We start from the raw sequence: 23,598 nt of genomic DNA, 5'->3' as shown, positions 1-23,598 counted from the left end.
AGTATGCTGTAAAAAATTTATTCAGTTTAAAAATGACATAAGTTTAGACACAATTTCGACAAAGATAAAAATCCTGTTTAAAGAGCATGAAACCATTCTTTTCTCAAATAGTAATATTTAGAAAGTTCGTGCAATGAAATTTATATAAAACTACTCATGAAGGCTTGATAACATATAGAAAGTATTGGTGGAACTAAAAACAATACATACATTACAGCAAGTTTAGAGATGTTTAGAAATTTGCTGCCGATGGTTTAGGAAGACATTAAAAGCTATAAGTGAATGAGGAGGCGGGGGAAGGTGACTTTAGTGGAACCTATTGGAGGTAGAGGGACATGAGTAGAATGGAGGATTAAATGGAAGAAGATGCCTTTGTTGGAAACGTTGGAGAATATGCATCAAGGCAACTGATCCCTGATCATTACGAATATAACTTACAGAAATCTATTACTGACTAGCCACAGCATACACATAAAGTTATTGCTTAAAAGCCGAAGGCATTTATAGAAGGCATTAATGCAGGTTAAGGGCATTTATAGAGAAGAACTATCACTAAAGGTTTAGAAAATATACAGACTGTTGTTACTAAAGACTTGAATATAGGAAGTGTTTCCACCGAAGGTTTTGGAAAACATATTGTATATAATCACTGGAGGATCATCAAATTTATAATTTACAAAGGCATTGCTAAAGGTATGGCGGAGAAACCATAAGAAGACAATTAATGAAAGCTTATGAAATATACGCAAATCAATTACAGATAATCGTGTAATATGCTGTAAAGCTGGAGGTTTGGAATGAAGTTGTAGGATGTGCAACTTGGTGAAGAATGAATCATTGTTTTTATATAAGAGAAGTTCATGAGTGGAAAATATATGTTAATAATAATAATAATAATAATAATAATAATAATAATAATAATAATAATAATAATAATAATAATAATAATAATAATTAATAATATTAATTAATTATTATTATTATTATTATTATTATTATTATTATTATTATTATTATTTGGGCTATCACAGTCCTCCAATTCGACTGGGTGATATTTATAGTGTGGGGTTCCAAGTTGCATCCTGCCTACTTAGGAGTCCGTTACTTTTCTTACTATGAGAGACGTTTCTAGGATCCCACACTTCTGCATGAGTCCTGGAGCTACTTCAGCCTCTAGTTTTTCCAGATTCCTGTCCAGGGATCTTGGGATTGTGCCTAGTGTTCCTATTATAATGGGTACAATTTCCACTGGCATATCCCATTTCTTTTTTATTTCTATTTTCAGGTCTTGATACTTCTCCATTTTTTCCCTTTCTTTCTCTTCAACTCTGGTGTACCATGGTATTGCGACATCAATGAGCGATAATTTCTACTTGATTATGTCAATCAACGTCACTTCTGGTCTATTTGCACGTATTACCCTATCTGTTCTGATACTATAGTCCAAGAAGATCTTTGCCTGATCTTTTTCTATCAAGCCTTCAGGTTGGTGTTCGTACCACTTATTACTTCCAGGTAGCTGGTGTTTCTTGTATAGGCTCCAGTGGAGGGTTTTTGCCACTGAATCATGCCTCTTTCTGTACTGGTTCTGTACAAGTGCCGGTCATTCGCTTGCTATACGGTTTACGGTTTCATTTTTCATAATGCATTTCCTACATATGGGAGAGATGTTATTTCCATCTATCGTTCTTTAAACATATTTGGTCCTTAGGGCCTGATCTTGTGTCGCTGTTATAATTTCTTCAGTTTCCTTCTTGAGCTTTCCCCTCTGTAACCATTGCCATATGTCATCACTGGCTAGTTCTTTAGTCTGTCTCATGAATTGTCCGTGCATTGGTTTGCTGTGTCATTCCTCTGTTCTGTTTGTCATTCTCCTGTCTCTGTATATTTCTGAGTCTTCATCTACTTTTATCAGTCCTCCTTCCCATGCACGCTTGAGCCACTCGTCTTCACTGGTTTTCAGATATTGCCCCAGTGCTCTGTTCTTGATGTTGGGACAGTCTCCTATGCTTAGCAGTCCCCTCCCTCCTTCCTTTTGTGTTATGTATAGTCTGCCAGTATTTGCTCTTGGGTGTAGTGCTTTGTGTATTGTCATATGTTTCATCGTTTTCTGGTTTATGTTTCGGAGTTCTGCCTTCGCCCATTCCACTGTTCCTGCACTGTATCTGATTACTGATACTGCCCATGTGTTTATGGCTTTTATCATATATGAGTCTCTGCATATATTCTTTCCTGATTGTGTCCTTCATCTCTTGATGTTTTATATCCCCTCCTTCCATTATTCCCAGGTATTTTGTTCCCATCTCATCTATGTGTTTGATATTGTTCCCATTTAGTAGCTTTATCCCTTCAGTCCTTGTTACTTTGCTCTTTTGTATGTTGACTAAGGCATATTTTTCTATTCCAAACTCTATCCTGATGTCCCCAGATACAATCCTTACAGTCTGGATTAGGGTATCTATTTCCTTGATGCTCTTACCATACAGTTTGATGTCGTGCACGAACATCAGATGGTTAATTCTGTTGCCTCTTTTCTTGAGTTAGTACCCAATATCCATCTTCTGCAGTACTTTTGTCATGGGAATCATGGCTACTACGAAGAGTAGTGGTGACAGTGAGTCGCCCTAGAAGATCCCTCTCCTGATATTAACCTCTGCTAGTCTTATTCCATAGCTTGTAACTATTGTATTCCAGTTGTGTATTGTATTTTTGAGGAATCTGATGGTGTTTTCCTCTGTCCCATATATTTTCTGGCATTCTATTAGCCATGTGTGTGGTATCTTGTCAAAGGTTTTCTTATAGTCTATCTATGTAATGCTTAGGTTGGTTTTCCTTCTCTTACTGTTATTCATTACCATTTTGTCTATCAGAAGCTGGTCTTTTGTGCCCCTACACTTCCTTCTGCAGCCTTTCTGTTGTTGGGGAATGGTGTTTATATCCTCTAGTTAGTTGTATAGCCTTTCACTGATGATACCTGTTCGTAACTTCCACATTATTAATAGTCAGGTGATAGGCCTGTAGTTACTGGCTATAATTTCTTTACTCTTGTCTTTTTGTACTAAGGATGTTCTTCCTGTGGTCATCTGTTTAGGCGCATGGTGATTTGTGATACAATGCTGGAGTTGTTTTGCTATTCTTGGGTGTAGAGCCTTGAAGTTTTTGAGCAGTATCCATGGACTTCATCATGAACTGGGACTTTCTTGTTTGGTATTTTCTTTAGTTAGTGCCTGACTGTGTCTGTCGTTATCTCTGTGAATCTTTGTTTTATTACCCCTGTTTCTTCTGCCTTAACTTCCTGGAGCCATGTTGCATGTTTATTGCAGAGCCTCTTACTTGGTTCGGCTTCAAGAATTTCTTGGTGGTTGTCTTCCCCTCTTAGTTGGCTGTATAGTTTTTGCTAGTTGGTTCCGAATAGTTTGTTCTGTTGGTATCCCTTATTCCTGTTCAGGTACCGTTGGATCATATGTGCTTTGGCCTTAAGCCTCTGTTTTACATCTTCTATTGTGTTGTTTAGTCCCCTCTCCTGTACTTTGTATTTCTTGTTTAGTTCCTCCCTTGTTTCCTTGCTTTTTAGCTTTTTTTCTGCCATCTCTTTCAGTTCACTCAAGTCAGATCTCATCACCATGATTTGCTTTTCCAGGCGCCTTTTCCAAGGCAGTTGCTGTTTTGGTTTCTGCTCTGGTGGCTGTGCTGGTGGTGTTGGTGTTTGTATCCTCATCACTTCTGTTACTAATCTTGCTCCTGCATATGCCAAGTTATTTATTTCTGTGATACTGGTGGTGTGTATTATTCCCATTATTTTATTGACCTCACTTGTTTTCTTCCTTAATTTCTTGGTGTAGGAGGCTTTCATGGAGATCTTTGTTCTCTTTGTATCTGGCTCCATCCAATGTCTGATCTTTTCTATCCATTCCGTCTTGTCTGTTACTTCGTCGGTGTTTCTTCGTGTGTCATTGTTTGATACCTCATCATCCCTGTCGTCTTTTGTGGCATCATCTCTAAGTTCGTCTTCTTGTAATTCGATGTTGTGTGTCATTTCTCTTTCAAGTTATTCTCTTTCTGTTGGGGAGTGCCAGTTCTTTTTCTTTATGTTCCTTACTTGGTCCGCCAGCCTCTGCTTGAGGGGTGTTACTCCTCTCATTCCAGATGTTGACCAACCTTCTTCTATACCCTTTCCCCATCTGGTTGCTTTTGATATAGCATCTCCATATTTCCTTATTTTCTTCTCTTGTTCATTTCTTCCTCTGGTTTACTTCTGTAGCGAGAGTCTCTGGTTGTTGGTTACTGTCGTTGTGGTGGTCAGTTGCTGCATGACGACCTCCAAGTACATGACCATCTTCCCCTTCAATTGGGCTGAATACCTGGCTGCCAGACGAAGCTACTCTGTTGCCAGAGGTTCCATTTACGTCATTGTCGTTTAATCTTTCATTTCTTTCCAACATTGATGAGTCTTGCTTTTTAACCCATAGCTGGACCCTACCCCATCAATAATAGGTACTCATTTTACAGCTGAGTAGAGTGAAGAAATTATGGTAAAGATCCATTCCCAAGGAATTAACGCTGAGGAGAGCAGTCACCCATCCAACGACTGACCAGCCCTAATATTGCTTAATCAACCCATTGGTATATCACACTCCTTCAATTCAACTGGGTGGTATTTATAGTGTGGGGTTCCAGGTTGCATCCTGCCTTATTAGGAGTCCATCACTTTTCTTACTATGTGTACCGTTTCTAGGATCACACACTTCTGCATGAGTCTTGGGGCTACTTCAGCCTCTAGTTTTTCCAGATTCTTTTCCAGGAATCTTGGGATCATGCCTAGTGTTCCTATGATTATGGGTACAATTTCCACTGGCATATCCCATGTACATCTTATTTAAATTTTCAGGTCTTGATATGTATCCATTTTTCCCTTTCTCTTTTTCAACTCTGGTGTCCCATGGTATTGCGACATCAATGAGTAATGCCCTCTTCTTGATTTTGTCAATCAACGTCATGCCTGGTCTATTTGCATGTATCACCCTATCTGTTCTGATACCATAGTCCCAGAGGTCTTTGCCTGATTGTTTTCTATCACTCCTTCAGGTTGGTGCTCATACCATTTATTACTGCGAGGTAGCAGGGGTTTCTTGCTCAGGCTCCAGTGAAGGGCTTTTGCCACTGAATCATGCCTCTTTCTGTACTGGTTTTGTGCAAGTGCCAGACATTCGCTTGCTATGTGGTTTATGTTCTTATTTTTTGTATTGCACTTCCTACATGTGGGAGAGATGTTATTTCCATATATCGTTCTTTGAACATATCTGGTTCTTAGGGCCTGATCTTGTGTATTCTATTAACCATGTGTGTGGTATCATGTCGAAGGATTTTGTATAGTCAATCAATGCCATGCTTAGGTTGGTTTTCTTTCTCCTACTGTTCTTAATTACCATTTTCTCTACTATGAGCTGGTCTTTTGTGCCCCTGCACTTCCATCAGCAGGCTTTCTGCTAGTGGGGGATGGTGTTTGCATCCTCTAGGTAGTTGTATAGCCTTTCACTGATGAAAGGCCTGTAGTTACTGCCTATATTTCCCTTACTCTTGTCTTTCGGTACTAAGGATGTTCTTCCTGTGGTCATCCAATTTGGCGCATGGTGATTTGTGATACAATGCTGGAGTTGTTCTGCTATTTGTGGGTGTAGGACCTTGAAGTTTTTGAGCAAGTATCCATTGACTTCACCAGGCCCTGGGGATTTCCAGTTGGGCATTTTATTCAATTGGTGTCTGATTGTCTGTCGTGATCTCAGTAAATCTTTGTTTTATTCTCCCTGTCTCTTCTGCCCTGAGTTCCTAGAGCCATGTTGCATGTATGTTGTGTGATACCGGATTACTTCATACATTTTCCCAGAGTCTCTTATTTGGTTCGGCTTCAGGAATATCTTGGTGGTTGTGTTCCTTTCTTAGTTGGCTGTATAGTGTTTTCTGGTTGGTTCCAATAGTTTGTTCTGTTGGTATCCCTTATTCCCTTATTACATCTTCTATTGCGATGTTTGCTCCCCTCACCAGTTCTTTGTATTTCTCATTCAGTTCATCCATTGTTTTCTTGCTTCTAGCCTTTTTTTTTTTTTGTCATCGCTTGTTTCAGTTTACTCAAGTCAGATCTCATCACCATTATTTACTTTTTCAGATGCCTTTTCCAAGGCAGTTGCTGTTTTGGTTTCTGTTGGGTTGGTTACGCTGATGGTGTTGGTATTTGTATCCCCATCAGTTCTGCTACTAATCTTGCTCCTGCACCAAGTTATTTGCTTCTGTGATACTGGTGGTGTGTATTATTCTCATTATTTCATTGACCCCACTTGTTGTATCCCTTAATTTCTTAGTGTTATAGGCTTTCATGGAGGGGATCTTTGTTCTCTCTGTATCTGGCTTCATCCATTGTCTGATTTTTCCTACCCATTCCGTCCTGTCTGTTACTTCGTCAGTGTTTCTTTGTGTGTCATTGTTTGAGACCTCATCATCCCTATTGTCTTCTGTGGCATCGTCTCTCAGTTTGTCAGCTTGTAATTCACTGCCATGTGTTATTTCTCTTACCAGTCCCTCGCTTTCTCTTTTTCTTTATGTTCCATACTTGGTCTGCCAGCCTCTGCTCTGTTTTGGGTGTGTTATTCCTCTCATTCCTCTCATTCTTCTATATCCTATCTCCGCTGGGTTGCTTCTGATGTAGCATCTCCATATTTCCTTATTTTCTTTTCTTGCTTGTCCATTTCTTCCTCTGTAGCTCATCTCTGGTTGTTGGTTAATGTCGTTGTGGTGGTCAGTTGCTGCATGACGAAATCCAAGTACCTGACCGTCTTCCCCTTCAATTGGGCTGAATACCTGGCTGCCGGACGAAGCTCCTCTGTTGCCAGAGGTTCCATTTACGTTGTTGTCGTTTAATCCTTCATTTATTTCCATCACTGCTGAGTTTTGCTTTTTAACCCATTGCTGGATCCTACCCCATCGGGATTTGGTACTCATCAACACCGAGGAAAGTGGTCAACCATCCTATGACTGACAAGCCCCAATGTTGCTTAGCCAGTCCATTGACGACCTAACCCACTCTGCTACGGCACCACTATTATTATTATTATTATTATTATTATTATTATTATTATTATTATTATTATTATTATTATTATTATTATTATTATATTCAAGATAACAAGCAGACATTATTACAAAGGACAAAATGTTTAGATGCTACAGAAACCTAGTAGTGACATTGTTTCAAAACGAACCTTCAAACAATAATAAATGAGTAAGAGCTAAAGGAAGTAAATGAAAGAATAGGAAAATGTGACCTGGCCAAGCGTACCCTCAAACGAAGGAAGCAAAGGGGAGAGCTTATGCTATAAACACCCATTACGATATATGTGAGCAATGTTAAGAGGCCAGATTGTTTGCTACAGTATTAACCTAAATGACCAGTTACGAGGTCATATGCTCATAAAGAAATTGAAATTTCATTTGAATAATAGGACCTCTTTCCCTGTCGTTCCTTGAATATAGCTTTGGTTTGCTGGATATGCATAGTTTGACCTGGTCTAAAGTATTGTAGCTGCCATGAAATGATTTTGATCATATTTGCTAAGATGAGAAAAGAGCTGAAATTTAATGCTGAAATCTATTGAATTCGACTAGATGCAGATACAACTTCATTTTGAAATAAACTGGATCTCACCTCAGTAAGGAAAGATTGTATTTATCTTGCATAATTTCACAACAAAGGAAACTACTAAAACAAAGAATTACAATAACTTTTGTGTGGGATTCAAAGAAATAACTTACAAATGTGTGAAGACTGGTGTGATGGGGGATCCCATCTGAAAGGCGAAGCCAACGTAACCGGGAAAGAACCTCTCTCGTCCAAAGTAGAACCGCCCATATCCATACTTTCTTAAATATAATGACATGAAAACTTCGCCAGCAACGAACACAAATTTTCTTTCAAGAACCTGCAGATAGATTTTTGAAAGATTAAGTGCTCTATTTGTGTTAGTCCTGAAAAAAAAAATTCTGAAAATTATTCCCCACCCAAAACGCTTATCTCCAGACAGTATAGGAGTGAACGAAACAGTGAACTGATTGCCAAGGTTTTTATAATGAACAGGATAGGTGTAATGGGCAAGAGTATCACGATCTCAGATGTGAGAGAATGGCATGGCCAACACTATTTATAGAAATATCAGTTCAGACGGAACTGTAAGCCCCTCCAACCATGGGACTTGGCTCAATAGCTCAACACTTCCATGGGGTATTTAGTACCCACGGTCTTTGCAGAACTGCTTCATGGTTCCAGTGGTTACCCTTGACAGCGTTCCCACCTAAGCCAATGTTTCTCTCTCTCTCTCTCTCTCTCTCTCTCTCTCTCTCTCCAAGTCAGTAAATTATTTTTTTTTACTTCATTCGAATTCCAAGATTTTTTTGTACGTCTATAGGCAATTGGCAAGTATTTTAGGAATAATGGAAACTGAAAATGTAGGTGGTACAATTAAATACTAATCTTTAAATATGCTAATTTACCAAACTGAGCTCCTTATCTCATTTTCCACCATAACGTATAATCTTCTCTGATAAAAATTAGGCATTTTACTGTAATATAAATGCATTAGCTTTCATATATTAAATGCCTAATAGTTTCATTTCACATCTACTGTCAGATTCAAAAGATGTATCTTCCATTGTGAATTTCAGTATGCTATACAAGCCAGTGATTGTATACGCATATAAAAGAATCCTTTTTGACACTTAAAGACATTGTTTTAGCCATTTCGACCCTCGCAATAGGGTTAACTTCAGGTACCATATGCACTGAACAGAACACATTTACCTAGATCAGTCACAGAAGCACAGCTCTTCTCAAAATGTCCTTAGGTATGTGAAGAATTCTTAGTCTTATACCATTCGTTCATTAAGGAAACTAAGCCAACCGTTGATTTCCGTGCTGACATTCTTAGCTTTTTTTTTATTTCAGCAAATTATAATAAGAATTGATAACAACCATACAGGTTACGCATACTCAACACGTTCTTTTTGTTCACAGCTCTTATTTAAATGCAGTTCTTTAATTTTAGAAAAGAGAAACCAATTGATTATACCATGCTGCGTACGTGACCACCTCTGAACTTGTACTCTTGTCCATTACCGTGCCTAAAATGTCCTACATATTTCTTCACATTTAGAATCAAAATGATTATGTTCCAGTGGGGAAAAAACTTTACTTACTCTTTTCATTCCTTCGTCCATTCCACTGACAAAGCTCTTCGAACGATCTTTATGATCCATGAGATCCCAAGTTTGCTTGTAAAGGCCATCCTTTGCACTCTGCAATATATAAATTTGCATTCATTGAACATTAGGTAAGCTCTGTATTAATAATGTTTACAAGATGTGAGCTTTCATCTACTTGAACAGTAGTCCTCATCAAGTAGATGAAAGCTCCTGTCTTGTAATGTTTTTTAATACACACACACACACATACATACATACATATATATATATATATATATATAGTATATATATATATATATATATATATATATATATATGTGTGTGTGTGTGTGTGTGTGTGTGTGTGTGTGTGTGTGTGTGTGTGTGTAATCCATCCAGTCTTAATGATGCCGCTGAAAGGGGTAGAGCAACAGTCTGTCGACTAGCTACAGAATAAGAAGTAAAAGAAAAGAATCTTGGATAATTTTTCACTTTCATGATAACCTTGCCAGAGAGGAAAAGAAGAAGTATAGACTGATTCTAAGGATTACTTGAAGATAGTATCTGCCACGATTCCATTGCCTTCAATAGAAAATGCGTGAGAGAGAAAATATGTCGAAATAGCATATATATATATATATATATATATATATATATATATATATATATATATATATATATATATATATATATATATATATATATATATATATATATATATATATATATATATATATATATATATATATATATATATATATGTGTGTGTGTGTGGTGTGTGTGTGTGTGTGTGTTTGTGTGTGTGTGCATGGATATATATGTATATATGTATGTATAAAAAACTGATCAATCAACATGTATACGTATTTATGTTTTAAACTTTATTTGGAATCATAAGATCTAAATACTCATAATTATAGTAACTAAGAGAATATGCTACGAAATTAGTGAGAATTAATATTATTCATAGCAATAAAATTTCATTCGATAATACTTTTTGTAAAATTACGTACGATTTTTTTTATAAAGGAAAATACTCATTCGCTGGTATTAATGGGATTTGAACTCAGAACAAGTCATTCCTTATGATTTTATTTTAATTCTCATCTTCCTTTTTGAAAGTGATACTTACTTTTTGATGTCCGTAAATAATATTACAAACTAATAAAAACTTGAAGTGTATTGAAATAACCGGTATGCTACGTAATTCTATAGTAAAAATGATGAATGCTAGAAAAGAAAGAACAAGATAAAATATGATTGTTTATTTTCGTTGGATTAGTAAAGAAAGAAATAAAACCTAGCCACCTGGGGGGGCAACCAAGTCCTTATGGGTGCCGGTCCCAAGCCCGGATAAATAGGGAGGGTTGGTGTCAGGAAGGGCATCCGGCTGTAAAAATCTGTGCCAAAACCAAAAATGGAATGAGCCGAAATATGGAAAGAGGTAATGCTAGGGCGTACTCCGTAAACGACGCACAGAGACATCGCCCTAACTCTGTGGTAAGGCGAGGGCTACTGCATCAGGAGCGGGTGCAGCTAAAGAAGCGAGCTCACATTGGGTTCAGAGTATGTCAGCTAAATGTTGGGTCCATGACTGGGAGAGGTAGAGAATTGGCTGACTTGATGAGAGAAAAGAAAGTAGATGTTGTGTGTGTGCAAGAAACGCAGTGGAAAGGAAATAAAGCTAAAGAGTTGGGAGATGGATATAAGCTATATTATAGTGGAGCAAATAAACAAGGTAGAAATGGAGTTGGCATAGTACTGTCTAGTGAACTAAAGAACTCGGTAATAGAAGTGCATAGAAAGAATGACCGTATCATCAGATTGAAGATATGTTATGGAGGAGAGATTCTGAATATTATAAGCGCATATGCACCACAAGTTGGTTGCACAGAAGAAGAGAAGGGAAATTTCTGGAGAGACATGGATGGAATAATGCAAGAACTGGAAGAGCATGAGAGGGTGATAGTTGGGGCAGATTTGAATGGCCATGTCGGAACTGAAAATGAGGCGATTGGGCGGGTGCATGGGGGCCATAGAATTGGGGAGAGAAACCCAGAAGGAGAGAGTGTAGTGGACTTTGCTGTGTCATTCGACATGGCAATAGTAAACACATTCTTTGAGAAGAAAAGGGAACACCTAATAACATATAGGAGTGGGGGAAGATTCTCCCAGATAGACTATTTCTTGTATAAAAGGATAAATCTGGTGGAGGTCAAGAACTGCAAAGTTATTCCAGGCGACCATGTAGCCCCCCAACACAGGCTGCTATGTATGGACTTGAAGTTGAAAAGGGAAAGAAAAACCAAAGCTAAAGGGATAAGGAAAATTAAATGGTACGAATTACAGAAGGAAGGGGATAAGAAGAGAGAGTTTAAGAGGAGGTTTTGGAGGATATTGATATAGGGATTGAAAGATGTTCAAGAAATGGTGGCACGAAATGCAGCAGTAATAAGAAGGCATGGAAAGGAGCTGCTAGGAGAGACATCTGGTATCATATGGGAAGAAAAGGAGAGTGGGTGGTGGGATGAAGACATTGAGAAAGTAGTAAAAGATAAGAAGGAGGCAAAGAAAAGATGGGAAGAGTCACAGTCAGTGGAAGACAGAAATAGGTACAGAGAGAAAAACAAGGTGGTGAAAAAGGTGGTAGCCCAAGCTAAAGCAAAGTCGTATGATGATGTGTATAATGAGCTGGGGACAAAGGAAGGATTAAAGAAGATGATCAAGCTATCAAAGGCTAGAAATAAGAGCACCAAAGATATAACACATATCAAACAAATAAAGGATCAAGAGGGTGTAGTGCTTAGAAAGGAGGAAGACATTGTGAAGAGATGGAAAGAATATTTCAGGCAACAGTTGTTTAAATGAAGAAAATAATAGAACTAATAAGAGAGGATGGGCAAATGAACATTGGCATGGTAATGAGGTTTTATAGGCAAGAGGTACTAAATGCACTGAAGAAGATGAAGAATGGGAAGGCAACCGGACCAGACATGATCCCGGTGGAGGCATGGAAAGCATTAGGAGATGAAGGAGTGGATATACTTTACGATCTTATGATAAAGATCCTTGAACAAGAAAAGATACCAAATGAGTGGCGTGGGAGTATATTGATCCCAATTTTTAAAGGGAAAGGCGATGTCCAAGAGTGTGGTAATTATAGGGGCATTAAATTGATGTCCCACACTTTGGAGATACTGGAAAGGATGATAGATGCTAGACTGAGAGAAGAAGTACAAATAGGTAAAGAGCAGATGGGATTTATGAAGGGAAGGTGAACAACAGATGGTATATTTTGTCTGAGGCAAATAATGGAGAAATTCGGGGAAAGACAAAGGGACCTACATATGGTATTCATTGACCTTGAAAAGGCTTATGACCGAGTCCCGAGTGGACCAAGAGGTTTGGAGGAGCCTGAGGGAGAAGATGGTGCCAGAGAAGTATGTGCGATTGATACAAGAGATGTACCGGAATGTATTTACCAGAGTGAGGAGCAGTGTTGGGGAGACAGAAGGTTTTGAGGTGAGAGTAGGATTACACCAGGGGTCGGCTCTGAGCCCATTTATCTTTAACATAGTGATGGATGTTATAATAGAGGAAGTAAGGGAGACAGTACCATGGAACATATTGTATGCGGATGATATTGTTCTGTGTGCAGAGAGCAGGGAAGATCTGGAAGTGAAATTGGAAAGATGGAGACAAGTACTGGAGGACAGAGGAATGAGAATAAGTAGATCCAAGACAGAATATATGTGTACCACCACTGAGGGGGATGATAGAGAAAGTATTCAGCTTGGTGGAGAGCAAATAAGGAGAGTTGATAAGTTTAAGTATTTGGGATCTTTTGTTAACGCTGGAGGAAGTATGGAAGAAGAAGTAAAACATCGGGTACAGGCAGGATGGAACAACTGGAGAGCGGCCTCGGGAGTTCTTTGTGACAAAAGAGTGCCGCTTAGGTTAAAAGGAAAATTTCACAAGACGGTGGTAAGAACAGCAATGCTGTATGGTACGGAAACAGCAAGCATGAGAAAAGCAGAGCAGAAGAAGATGGCTGTGGCAGAAATGAGAATGCTTAGGTGGATGTCTGGGGTAACAAGAGTGGATAGGATCAGAAATGACTACATAAGGGGGTCAACTAAGGTGGTGGAAGTATCAAAGAAAGTGCAGGAGGGGAGGCTGAGATGGTATGGACACCTGTTGAGGAGAGATGAGGACCACGCTGGGAGACATACTATGGGGGTGGAGGTGCAAGGAAGAAGAAAAAGAGGGAGACCAAGAAAGAGATGGAAGGACTGTGTGAGAGGAGACTTAAATGAGAAGGGAATTGATGAGGCAGAAGCACAAGATAGAAATAGATGGAAACGGCTCATCCGAAACGCGACCCCATATAAAAATGGGAACAAGCTGGGAAGAAGAAGAAGAAGAAGAAGTAAAGAAAGAAATAAAAAAAAAATATGTATAAAACAAACGTCCTACGAATTAGGAGGAAAAAAAGGGGAAAAAAAGTAGGATTAGAAAATGTCTTAAGTAGCAGAACGATCCCGAATCCGTTTCATGGCGACAACTTGGTTAGATATGACAGATGGGACACACGATTTATCCCCTTGTTCATAAAGATTGCTATGCTCACTAGTGTAAACATTTTGTTGATTCTTAGAAAGTTTAAGAAACAAAAATATACATTGAAAATACCAGCTTGCACAGGGGACATATACCTTAAAAAGGACCTCATAACTGCTGCCTCCCAACAAGCCGATGGTGAATCCATCCTTGGTGGCTCTGGGAAGGTCACTCAGGGAATCGATGGGAGTCTCGTAGGAAGGAACCGCCAGCACCGCCGTCAGCACTCCCGAGTACAGAGCTGGAAAGAAACAGCTAACTGGTGGGAATGGTTCTAGGCTTATTCTTAGGCTCAGTAACATACATTTTCATTCGCTCTCTCTTCTGCGTTGATACATATTTATGCCTTTGTTATAGAAATGAATTTGTCTTTATTTATGTTCTAAGCACTGCAATGTAAAAACGGGACTTTTGAGGCAATTTATACTGGGGGATCCAAGTTTGCTATGCAGTTGCTCAATTGTTGGTCAGTTGCATTGAAATTTGTGTAATCTATATTCATGCCCTGGTGCATATTGGTGCATTTGTAACAATGGTATACCATACGAAGGCACGGAACTAGAATCATCATTTACATGATAAAGTAGGTTTATAGCTAAGAGCAACAATATATATAGCAGTTCCTTTGCATATGTATCTCATTCACAATCTAGTTGGCTGGAGGTGAGCTGTTATAAGTATCTCGTACTTTGTATCCCCTATAGTAAGTACAGTACTATTGTTTCAACCATATGATGGCCAAGGAAGTATAAAAGAAACTCAGGAAAAAACATGTATGAACTCATCAACACCTTTGGCAGAGCAAGAGCAACCAATTGAGCTGAGGTTTTGGCGTTAAGATAAACGAATTAGCTAGAGAGGTTGCACTTAACGTGGGCTTGACATGTAGTACATCTTAAGATAGTCTGGTTGGGAATGAAGACTTGTACTTATAACTTTTTCTGCCAGAACGCCAAAGATCAGAGATCCCTTAACCAAGAGTGTTTCGATAATTTTTTTAGTGTGACATTGGCCCAGATCCCGATAGGATAGTAATTTTTGTTTGAAAGCTAAAATGATGATTGCCTTAGCATTGGTGTATACCTTGGAACAAAAGTCACGAATACTATGTATGGATGCCATAGTCGAACGAATTGCCATGCGAGCTTCAGGCTTTGCTCAAAGGGTCTGAAGATATATTTTTTTTTTCATCAATGCAGGTGAGGTGTTGGAAGACAAGCTCCTGGATTTTCTCTCGAGATTGGAACCATTAACCATTAAATGGAGAGAACGGTTCAAATACCGTCGATTACAATAAGAACTTAGCATGCAACTCCCCAGCGTATGAAAATGAATCGATGAGATGCCTAAAACTGCTCTGGAAAAACTAAACATAACCTCATTACAGTTTTTTAGTGATTAACAGAGCACCCTTTTATATACTTTTAAGTTATGTTATATTACAGATTTAAAACTTTTTAGAGTTTAATCTTTGAATAATTCTTCGTTGTTCTTATATTTTTTATATTTTAAGCAAGGGTATATTTGTAAGAATTATAGCGTTTGAAAATTAGTTTTTTGTCAAGCTAGTTTTTGAAGTAAAATAACATTTTACTTTGGAATCCTATCAGAATTTTTTTCTAAAAAAGTTTGTAATTTTGTAATTTTGAGTTTTACCAGGTTCTTTTAATGTAAACCCCTTTTCTCACAGGCTATAAAATATAGCTATACGGACAAGTGGTCATTTGAATTCTCCACTTGAATTTCAATGGTACCGGTATGATATAACTAAGAATTTCAATAAATAGACCAACATTATTGGTTATTACTTTTGCCACGAATTTTGAATTAATCTTCATAGATCAAAATGTTTACTTGCCCAAGTGATTAGCGCTCAAAAGTCCACAGCCAATCCTCCTGGCGTTCAGAGGGCCGTGAAAATATATTGTTCGTGCCCAAATAAATGGCCCCAATCGTCCCATTCCGCAGATTTAATTAGTTTTTGCCTGGTATTTGTGCATATAATTCTAGTTTATTTACTATTGTCCTTTTGGAAAGAAAATCCATATTACGCACCATGAATATAGAAACAAATGAAATGTACAGTATCCGAAATATTAAACTTACCTGAAAATACGAGGCAGACGCCAAACCAGACGAAAAGAATGAACCTTAAAGACCATGATTCAGTTTCAATGTCGTTCCCTTGATTGACGATACTGCGGAACATATTGAGAGAGTACCACTCTATACTCTTTACAGTATCATTTTCCAGGTACTTTCTGATTACAAGCGAGACCAAAAATGTGATTGGTCCAATGAGCAGAACTGTGGCAGAAAGAAAAACCCAAACCTGTTTCATGAAACGAGAATATAGTTTTGGGTAGTTATCATTCTTTATTAACTATATTCACTACGTAAATTTCACTGCAACTACTAACTACTGCCTATCATTACTGGAAGTTACGTGGGGGATATCATTTAACTTTTTTGTTTTTCCCTCAAGGATTTTATAATGAAAAGAGTGGTCGAAGATCAAACTGTTAGTTTAGTGGGAGTAACGATAGAAAGGCGAAATACAAGATATCTAAAGACACCAGAATCAAAGTAAATTTAAGAAGAGCCAACAGTAATAAAGACAGGTTGTGCGAAAACGGTCTAAATAACATTGGATGGTAAAAAGACGTACATGCACAAGGCTGAATCATTAATGTATTATTATTATTTATTTATCTTTTTTTTTGCTCTATCACAGTCCTCCAATTCGACTGGGTGGTATTTATAGTGTGGGGTTCCAGGTTGCATCCTGCCTCCTTAGGAGTCCATCACTTTTCTTACTATGTGCGCCGTTTCTAGGATCACACTCTTCTGCATGAGTCCTGTAGCTACTTCAGCGTCTAGTTTTTCTAGATTCCTTTTCAGGGATCTTGGGATCGTGCCTAGTGCTCCTATGATTATGGGTACGATTTACACTGGCATATCCCATATCCTTCTAATTTCTATTTTCAGATCTTGATACTTCTCCATTTTTTCCCTCTCTTTCTCTTCAACTCTGGTGTCCCATGGTATTGCGACATCAATGAGTGATACTTTCTTCTTGACTTTGTCAATCAACGTCACGTCTGGTCTGTTTGCACGTATCACCCTATCCGTTCTGATACCATAGTCCCAGAGGACCTTTGCCTGATCGTTTTCTATCACTCCCTCAGGTTGGTGCTCGTACCACTTATTACTGCAAGGTAGCTGATGTTTATTGCACAGGCTCCAGTGGAGGGCTTTTGCCACTGAATCATGCCTCTTTTTGTACTGGTTCTGTGCAAGTGCCGGGGATTCGCTTGCTATGTGGTTTATGGTTTCATTTTTCGTATTGCACTTCCTATATATGGGAGAGATGTTATTTCCCTCTATCGTTCTTTGAACATACCTGGTTCTTAGGGCCTGATCTTGTGCCGCTGCTATCATTCCTTCAGTTTCCTTCTTTAGCCCTCCCCTCTGTAGCCATTGCCATGTGTCATCGCTGGCTAGTTCTTTAGTCTGTCTCATGTATTGTCCGTGCATTGGTTTGTTGTGCCAGTCCTCTGTTCTGTCTGTCATTCTCCTGTCTCTGTATATTTCTGGGTCTTCGTCTACTTTTATTAGTCCTTCTTCTTGTGCACTCTTTAGCCACTCGTCTTCACTGGTTTTCAGATATTGCCCCAGTGCTCTGTTCTCGATGTTGACGCAGTCCTCTATACTTAGTAGTCCTCTCCCTCCTTCCTTTCGTGTTATGTATAGTCTGTCCGTACTTGCTCTTGGGTGTAGTGCTTTGTGTATTGTCATATGTTTCCTGGTTTTCTGATCTATACATTATTATTATTATCATTATTGTTAATAAGAATGGCAGAATTAAGCGAGTTGATTTTATATATAGTTTTTTCTATTTTCCTTACAATTCGCTTCTCAGGCTCAGCGATGTTTCTGAGTAACTGATCAATATTCATATTGGGAATTTTCAAAAATCATAAATGCTGAAGGTAATCTTTTATTGGAACAGGATATCAGGTCCAGGTCAAGCAGGGGTCGTCGTCAGTGCTGGTATTATTCCGTAGGAGTAGTTCAGTTCGGGGCCGGGTTCGTCTTCAGTTTAAGGGCTGGTATTGGTGATGGTATAGCTGGTATATCTGGTATTACGTGACGTTTCGACCTTCTCGCAGGTCATCCTTGGACGAGTCGTTTGAAGAGACTGTAGAAAGAAAGTCTGTGGGGCGGTATTTATAGCGGCTCGGACCTAGAGTTGCATTTTCATTGGTCGGGCCGGTCTTGGACGAAGTCGTGGATCTTGCCTCGAAGGTCTCGGGGAGTCTCTCGTGCGAGCGCCACAGTAGTGTGCCTGGGGATGAACGACAGGAATTCCGTCCGTAGCAGGAATCCTGTCATCCCGTGGGGGCTCCTGATTATCTGGTATTGTCGGGGGGTTGTTCGCTGCTCTCCGGGCGGCGGTGGGAAGGAGAAACGTTTCTTGGGTGATGTTAAGATTTGGTTTCTCCTTGCCTATATGGAGGGCTTCTAAGAGGCGCAGATGTCGGGGATCTGTTGTCTGGTCTATTATTTCGATATTAGGAATAATATCATTTCTCTTTATCCGTTTGTTATGAGCAGTCCTGGCGTGGTTGAAGATGGCTCCTTCTTGAGCGTGGCAGGAGATTCGCTTGGAGAAACGCATGGAGGTCATACCGACGTATTTGCCGAGGCATCCTCGGATGGGGCATGTGTAATGGTAGACCACACTCGTCTTCTTCAAGGGATCCTATAGGGGGGCCGAAGGGTTGTTTCTCATCACCAGGCTGCTCGTCTTCTTCGTTTTATAATAGATAATTAACTTGATATTTTTGTCTGGGTCGGCGGGGCTGACGTTTTCCTCGATTATCTTTTTGAGGGCTTGTTCGTCCTCCTTTAACCTCCGGTGGAAGTGTCCCTTGTAGAACAGCTTGATGTGCTCTGCAACATCGGGGCGGGGTTCCTGGTGGTACCAGGCTTCCATATTTTTCCTTATAGATTCATCAACAGCACGATTGGTGTGTCCGTTGTCGATGAGGACCTGGGCGGCGCGCTCCAACTCACTGTGTGTGTCATTCCAGGAGGAGCAGTGTGAGAGGGCCCTCCTGACAAAGGCGCTGATGGTGGAGCCCTTATACCTCTCAGGGCACTCACTCTCACCGTTCATGCACATTCCCAGGTTTGTCGGCTTTTTGCACACCCTCGTGCTGAATTCAGAATCTCGCTGTTCGACAAGGACGTCAAGGAAGGGGAGGCGGCGATATTGGCAATGTTCAATCGTGAACGTGAGGCAGATGTGGTCGTGGAATGCACGTCGCAGCTGCTCTATCTCATCCTGGGAGTCGGCGCAGAAGAAGGTTTCATCAATGTAGCACACGTACATCCTCGGTTTCCTGGAAATCTGGAAGACCCTCTCTTCGATGGTACCCATATAGAAATTGGCAAAAAGGACCCCAAGGGGAGATCCCATTGCCACGCCGTCGATCTGGGTGAACATATAGTTTCGGTGATCAGCAAAAGGGGCCTTCTTAGTGCAGATTTCCAGCAGGGCTCGAAGGGCATGCTCTGGGACTTTTAAGGATGGAGTGTCGGGGTCCCTGTAAACTCTGTCCAAAATCATTTGTATGGTCTCATCAACGGGGACGTTGGTAAACAGGGACTCTACATCCATCGAAGCGATGCATCCTCCGGGGGGCTTTGCTCGTAGGGCGTCCAAGAACTCTGCCGACGACTTTAGGCTGTGCCTATCTGGGACGTATGGGGTTAAGATGGTGTTGAGTTTCTTGGCCAACAGGTATGTAGGGGCAGGGATCTGGCTGATTATGGGGCGAAGGGGGTTCCCTTGTTTATGGGTCTTAACATTCCCATAGATGTAGCCTAAGTCATGGTCGCCCGTTATGGGTGGCAAATGCAGGGCGTTCGAGGCGGCGTTGACCGTTTCAATAATCCGGTTGGCCTCTTGCTTGATGTCGTCGACGGGGTTCTTGGTGATTCTGCAGAATTTCGTGGAGTCTGCCAGGATTTCTTCAATCTTCCGGCGGTATTCCTCAGTGTGGATAAGGATGGAAGCAGCAGTTTTATCGGCCCTGCGTACTGTGACGAACTCACGCTTCCTTAACTGCTTCGCTGCTTCCCTCATGTCACGGCTGATGATACCACTGCGGTAGTCTCCACGGTTGGTGAGGGCCTCGGCAAGCAGAAGGGGCTGAGGGGCGTCAGTCGTCCCCAAGTTCCCAAGGTCCTCTTGCTTCTGGATACTGTCGAGGAGATATTCAATTTTGGAGTATAAGCTGTCCTTTTCCTCAGCTTATACTCCGAGTGGGAGGGCCTCCGCCGTCGTAGTGACCCTGTTGCAGCTCCCCCTCGTGCCTCAGACGAAGAAAATGGCGCAATAGACAACCCCCAAGGGCGTGGACCACACGAATACATCATCGACTGCCTTCGCCGCCTGGAGGAAAAAGATGCTGAGAAGAACAGGACCATTGCCAAGAAACTCGTCGCCCTCAACGGAGGTAAGATACGCCTCCCACAAGGACGTGACGAGTACATCAACCTCACAAGTCACGTCCCAACACCTGATGAAGACAAGATCCTGCAGATGGGCCTCAACTGCCACTTCATCACGCAGCCGAGGCCGATGGATAAACGCTTGGAAATTGAATATCTCCTCGACGGTATCCAGAAGCAAGAGGACCTTGGGAACTTGCGGACGACTGACGCCCTTCAGCCCCTTCTGCTTGCCGAGGCCCTCACCGAACGTGGAGACTACCGCAGTGGTATCATCAGCCGTGACCTGAGGGAAGCAGCGAAGCAGTTAAGGAAGCGTGAGGACATCACAGTACGCAGGGCCGATAAAACTGCTGCTTTCGTCCTTATCCAGACTGAGGAATACCGCCGGAAGATTGAAGAAATCCTGGTGGACTCCACAAAATTCTGCAGAATCACCAAGAACCCTGTCGACGACATCAAGCGAGAGGCCAACCGGATTATTGAAATGGTCAACGCCGCCTCGAACGCCCTGCATTTGCCACCCATAACGGGTGACCATGACTTAGGCTACATCTATGGGAATGTTAAGACCCATAAACAAGGGAACCCCCTTCGCCCCATAATCAGCCAGATCCCTGCCCCTACATACCTGTTGGCCAAGAAACTCAACACCATCTTAATCCCGTATGTCCCAGATAGGCACAGCCTAAAGTCGTCGGCAGAGTTCTTGGATGCCCTACGAGCAACGCCCCCCGGAGGATGCATCGCTTCGATGGATGTAGGGTCCCTGTTTACCAATGTCCCCGTTGTCGAGACCATACAAATGATTTTGGACAGAGTTTATAGGGACCCCGACACTCCATCCTCAAATATCCCAGAGCATGCCCTTCGAGCCCTGCTGGAAATCTGCACTAAGAAGGCCCCTTTTGCTGATCACCGCAACTATATGTTCACCCAGATTGACGGCGTGGCGATGGGATCTCCCTTTGGGGTCCTTTTCGCCAATTTCTATATGGGTACCATCGAAGAGAGGGTCTTCCAGATTTCCAGGAAACCGAGGATGTACGTGCGCTACATTGATGACACCTTCTTCTGCGCCGACTCCCAGGATGAGATAGAGCAGTTGCGTTGTGCATTCCAGGGCCACAGCTGCCTCACGTTCACGATTGAACATTGCTAAGATCGCCGCCTCCCCTTCCTTGACGTTCTTGTCGAACAGCGAGATTCTGAATTCAGCACGAGGGTGTACATGAAGCCGACGAACCTGGGAATGTGCATGAACGGTGAGAGTGAGTGCCCTGAGAGGTATAAGCGCTCCACCATCAGCGCCTTCGTCAGGAGGGCCCTATCACACTGCTCCTCCTGGAATGACACACACAGTGAGTTGGAGCGCGCCGCCCAGGTCCTCGTCGACAACGGACACACCAATCGTGCTGTTGATGAGTCAATAAGGAAAAGTATGGATGCCTGGTACCACCAGGAACCCCACCCCGACATTGCAGAGCCCATCAAGCTTTTCTACAAGGGGCACTTCCACCGGAGGTACAAGGAGGACGAACAAGCCCTCAAAAAGATCATCGAGGAAAACGTCAGCCCCGCCGACCCAGACAGAAATATTAAAATAATTATATATTATAAAACGAAGAAGACGAGCAGCCTGGTGATGAGAAACAATCCTTCGGCGCCCCTGCAGGATCCCTTGAAGAAGACGAGTGTGGTCTACCGTTACACATGCCCCGTCCGAGGATGCCTCGGCAAATACGTCGGTATGACCTCCACGCGTTTCTCCAAGCGAATCTCCTGCCACGCCCAAGATGGAGCCATATTCAACCACGCCAGGACTGCTCATAACAAACAGATAAAAAGAAATGATATTATCCCTAATATCATAATAATAGATCGGGCAACAGATCCCCGACGTCTGCGCCTCCTAGAAGCCCTTCATATAGGTAAGGAGAAACCAAACTTAAATAAAACTCAAGAAACGTTTCTCCTTCCCACCTCCGCCCGAAGAGCAGCGAGCGACCCCCCGACGATGCCAGATAATCAGGAGCCCCCACAGGATGATACGATTCCTGCTACAGACGGAATTCCTGACGTTCATCCCCAGGCACACTACTGTGGCGCTCGCACGAGAGAATCCCCGAGACCTTCGAGGCGAGATCCACGGCTTCGCCCAAGACCGGCCCGACCAATGAGAATGCAACTCTAGGTCCGTGCTGCTATAAATAACGTTCTGCAAACTTTCTTGCTACAGTCTCTTCAACCGACTCGTCCGAAGATGACCTACGAGAAGGTCGAAACGTCACGTAATACCAGCTATACCAGCACCACACCATCCTTATACCCAAAGACGACCTAGCCCGAACTGAACTACGCTTACGGAATAATACCGGCACTGACGACGACCCCTGCTTGACCTGGGCCTGATATCCTGTTCTAATAAGAGATTCCTTCAGCACTTACAATTTTTTGAAAATTCCCAATATGAATATTGGCCAGTTACTCAGAAACATCGCTGAGCCTGAGAAGCGAATTGTAAGGAAAATAGAAAAAACAATATATAAAATCAACTCGCTTAATTCTGCCATCCTTTTTAACAGTATTGCCTAAAAGAGGGGTCTTTACCAAAATACATATTATTATTATTATTATTATTATTATTATTATTATTATTATTATTATTATTCAGAACTCTATTCATATGGAACAAGCCCACAGGGGCCACTGACTTGAAATTCAAGCTTCCAAAGAATATGGTATTCATTCGAAAGAAGTAAGAAAAGGTATGGAAAATACAGAATAAGGAGATAGGTTATCGTAAAAACATGAAGTAACAAATTAGTAAATAGATATATAAAAACTGTGAGTAAATTATTAAGAATCTGAGAATTATATTAGGGTAGTAATGTATTGCATCTTCGCTTGAGCTTCTAAAGCTCCAAATGCGCACCCTCTGGGAGGTTGTTCCACATTCCAACGTCTACAGGAATAATGAACCTCTGGAACTGAAGAGTTCGATAGCGAGTCACTCTTATTCAGGAACAAAGATAGCCAATGCTGTTTCTCACTCTCTAGAGTTTAGTGAAGAAAAAATGCTAATCAAACAAGGAACAGGTTGAATCCGATACGAAAGTAGAATTACACATAAGTCCGACATGATTCGTCTTGCTATTATATAAATCAAGAAAAAAACATTAATATTTCGTTGGTTTCAGAGTAAAGCTTTAACAAGGAGTCAGATGGCAA

The 23,598-nt window shown here is 41.1% G+C and overlaps 1 protein-coding gene and 1 long non-coding RNA gene across 2 annotated transcripts in view; one reads left to right on the top strand and one right to left on the bottom strand.

Annotated features, from left to right (window-relative positions):
- The window catches only part of LOC135226330 (uncharacterized), an 82,364-nt gene that overhangs the window by 10,046 nt on the left and 48,720 nt on the right, over positions 1-23,598 (top strand). The window lies entirely within an intron of this gene.
- LOC135226013 (glutamate receptor ionotropic, kainate 5-like) overlaps positions 4,233-23,598 on the bottom strand; it is a 41,911-nt gene continuing 22,545 nt past the window's right edge. Inside the window, exons 8-13 of the mRNA XM_064265491.1 lie at positions 15,952-16,177; positions 13,941-14,086; positions 9,241-9,339; positions 7,804-7,970; positions 6,605-6,874; positions 4,233-4,383 (exon numbers count right to left, since the gene is read on the bottom strand). Coding sequence (XP_064121561.1) covers positions 4,233-4,383; positions 6,605-6,874; positions 7,804-7,970; positions 9,241-9,339; positions 13,941-14,086; positions 15,952-16,177 — 1,059 coding nt within the window. The remainder of the gene's footprint in view (positions 4,384-6,604; positions 6,875-7,803; positions 7,971-9,240; positions 9,340-13,940; positions 14,087-15,951; positions 16,178-23,598) is intronic.

This window comes from Macrobrachium nipponense, chromosome 14, assembly GCF_015104395.2.
Source record: "Macrobrachium nipponense isolate FS-2020 chromosome 14, ASM1510439v2, whole genome shotgun sequence".
Classification (NCBI taxonomy): domain Eukaryota; kingdom Metazoa; phylum Arthropoda; class Malacostraca; order Decapoda; family Palaemonidae; genus Macrobrachium; species Macrobrachium nipponense.
Note: the sequence above shows the minus strand (reverse complement) of the source record. Positions and strands in the feature narration are given on the sequence as shown.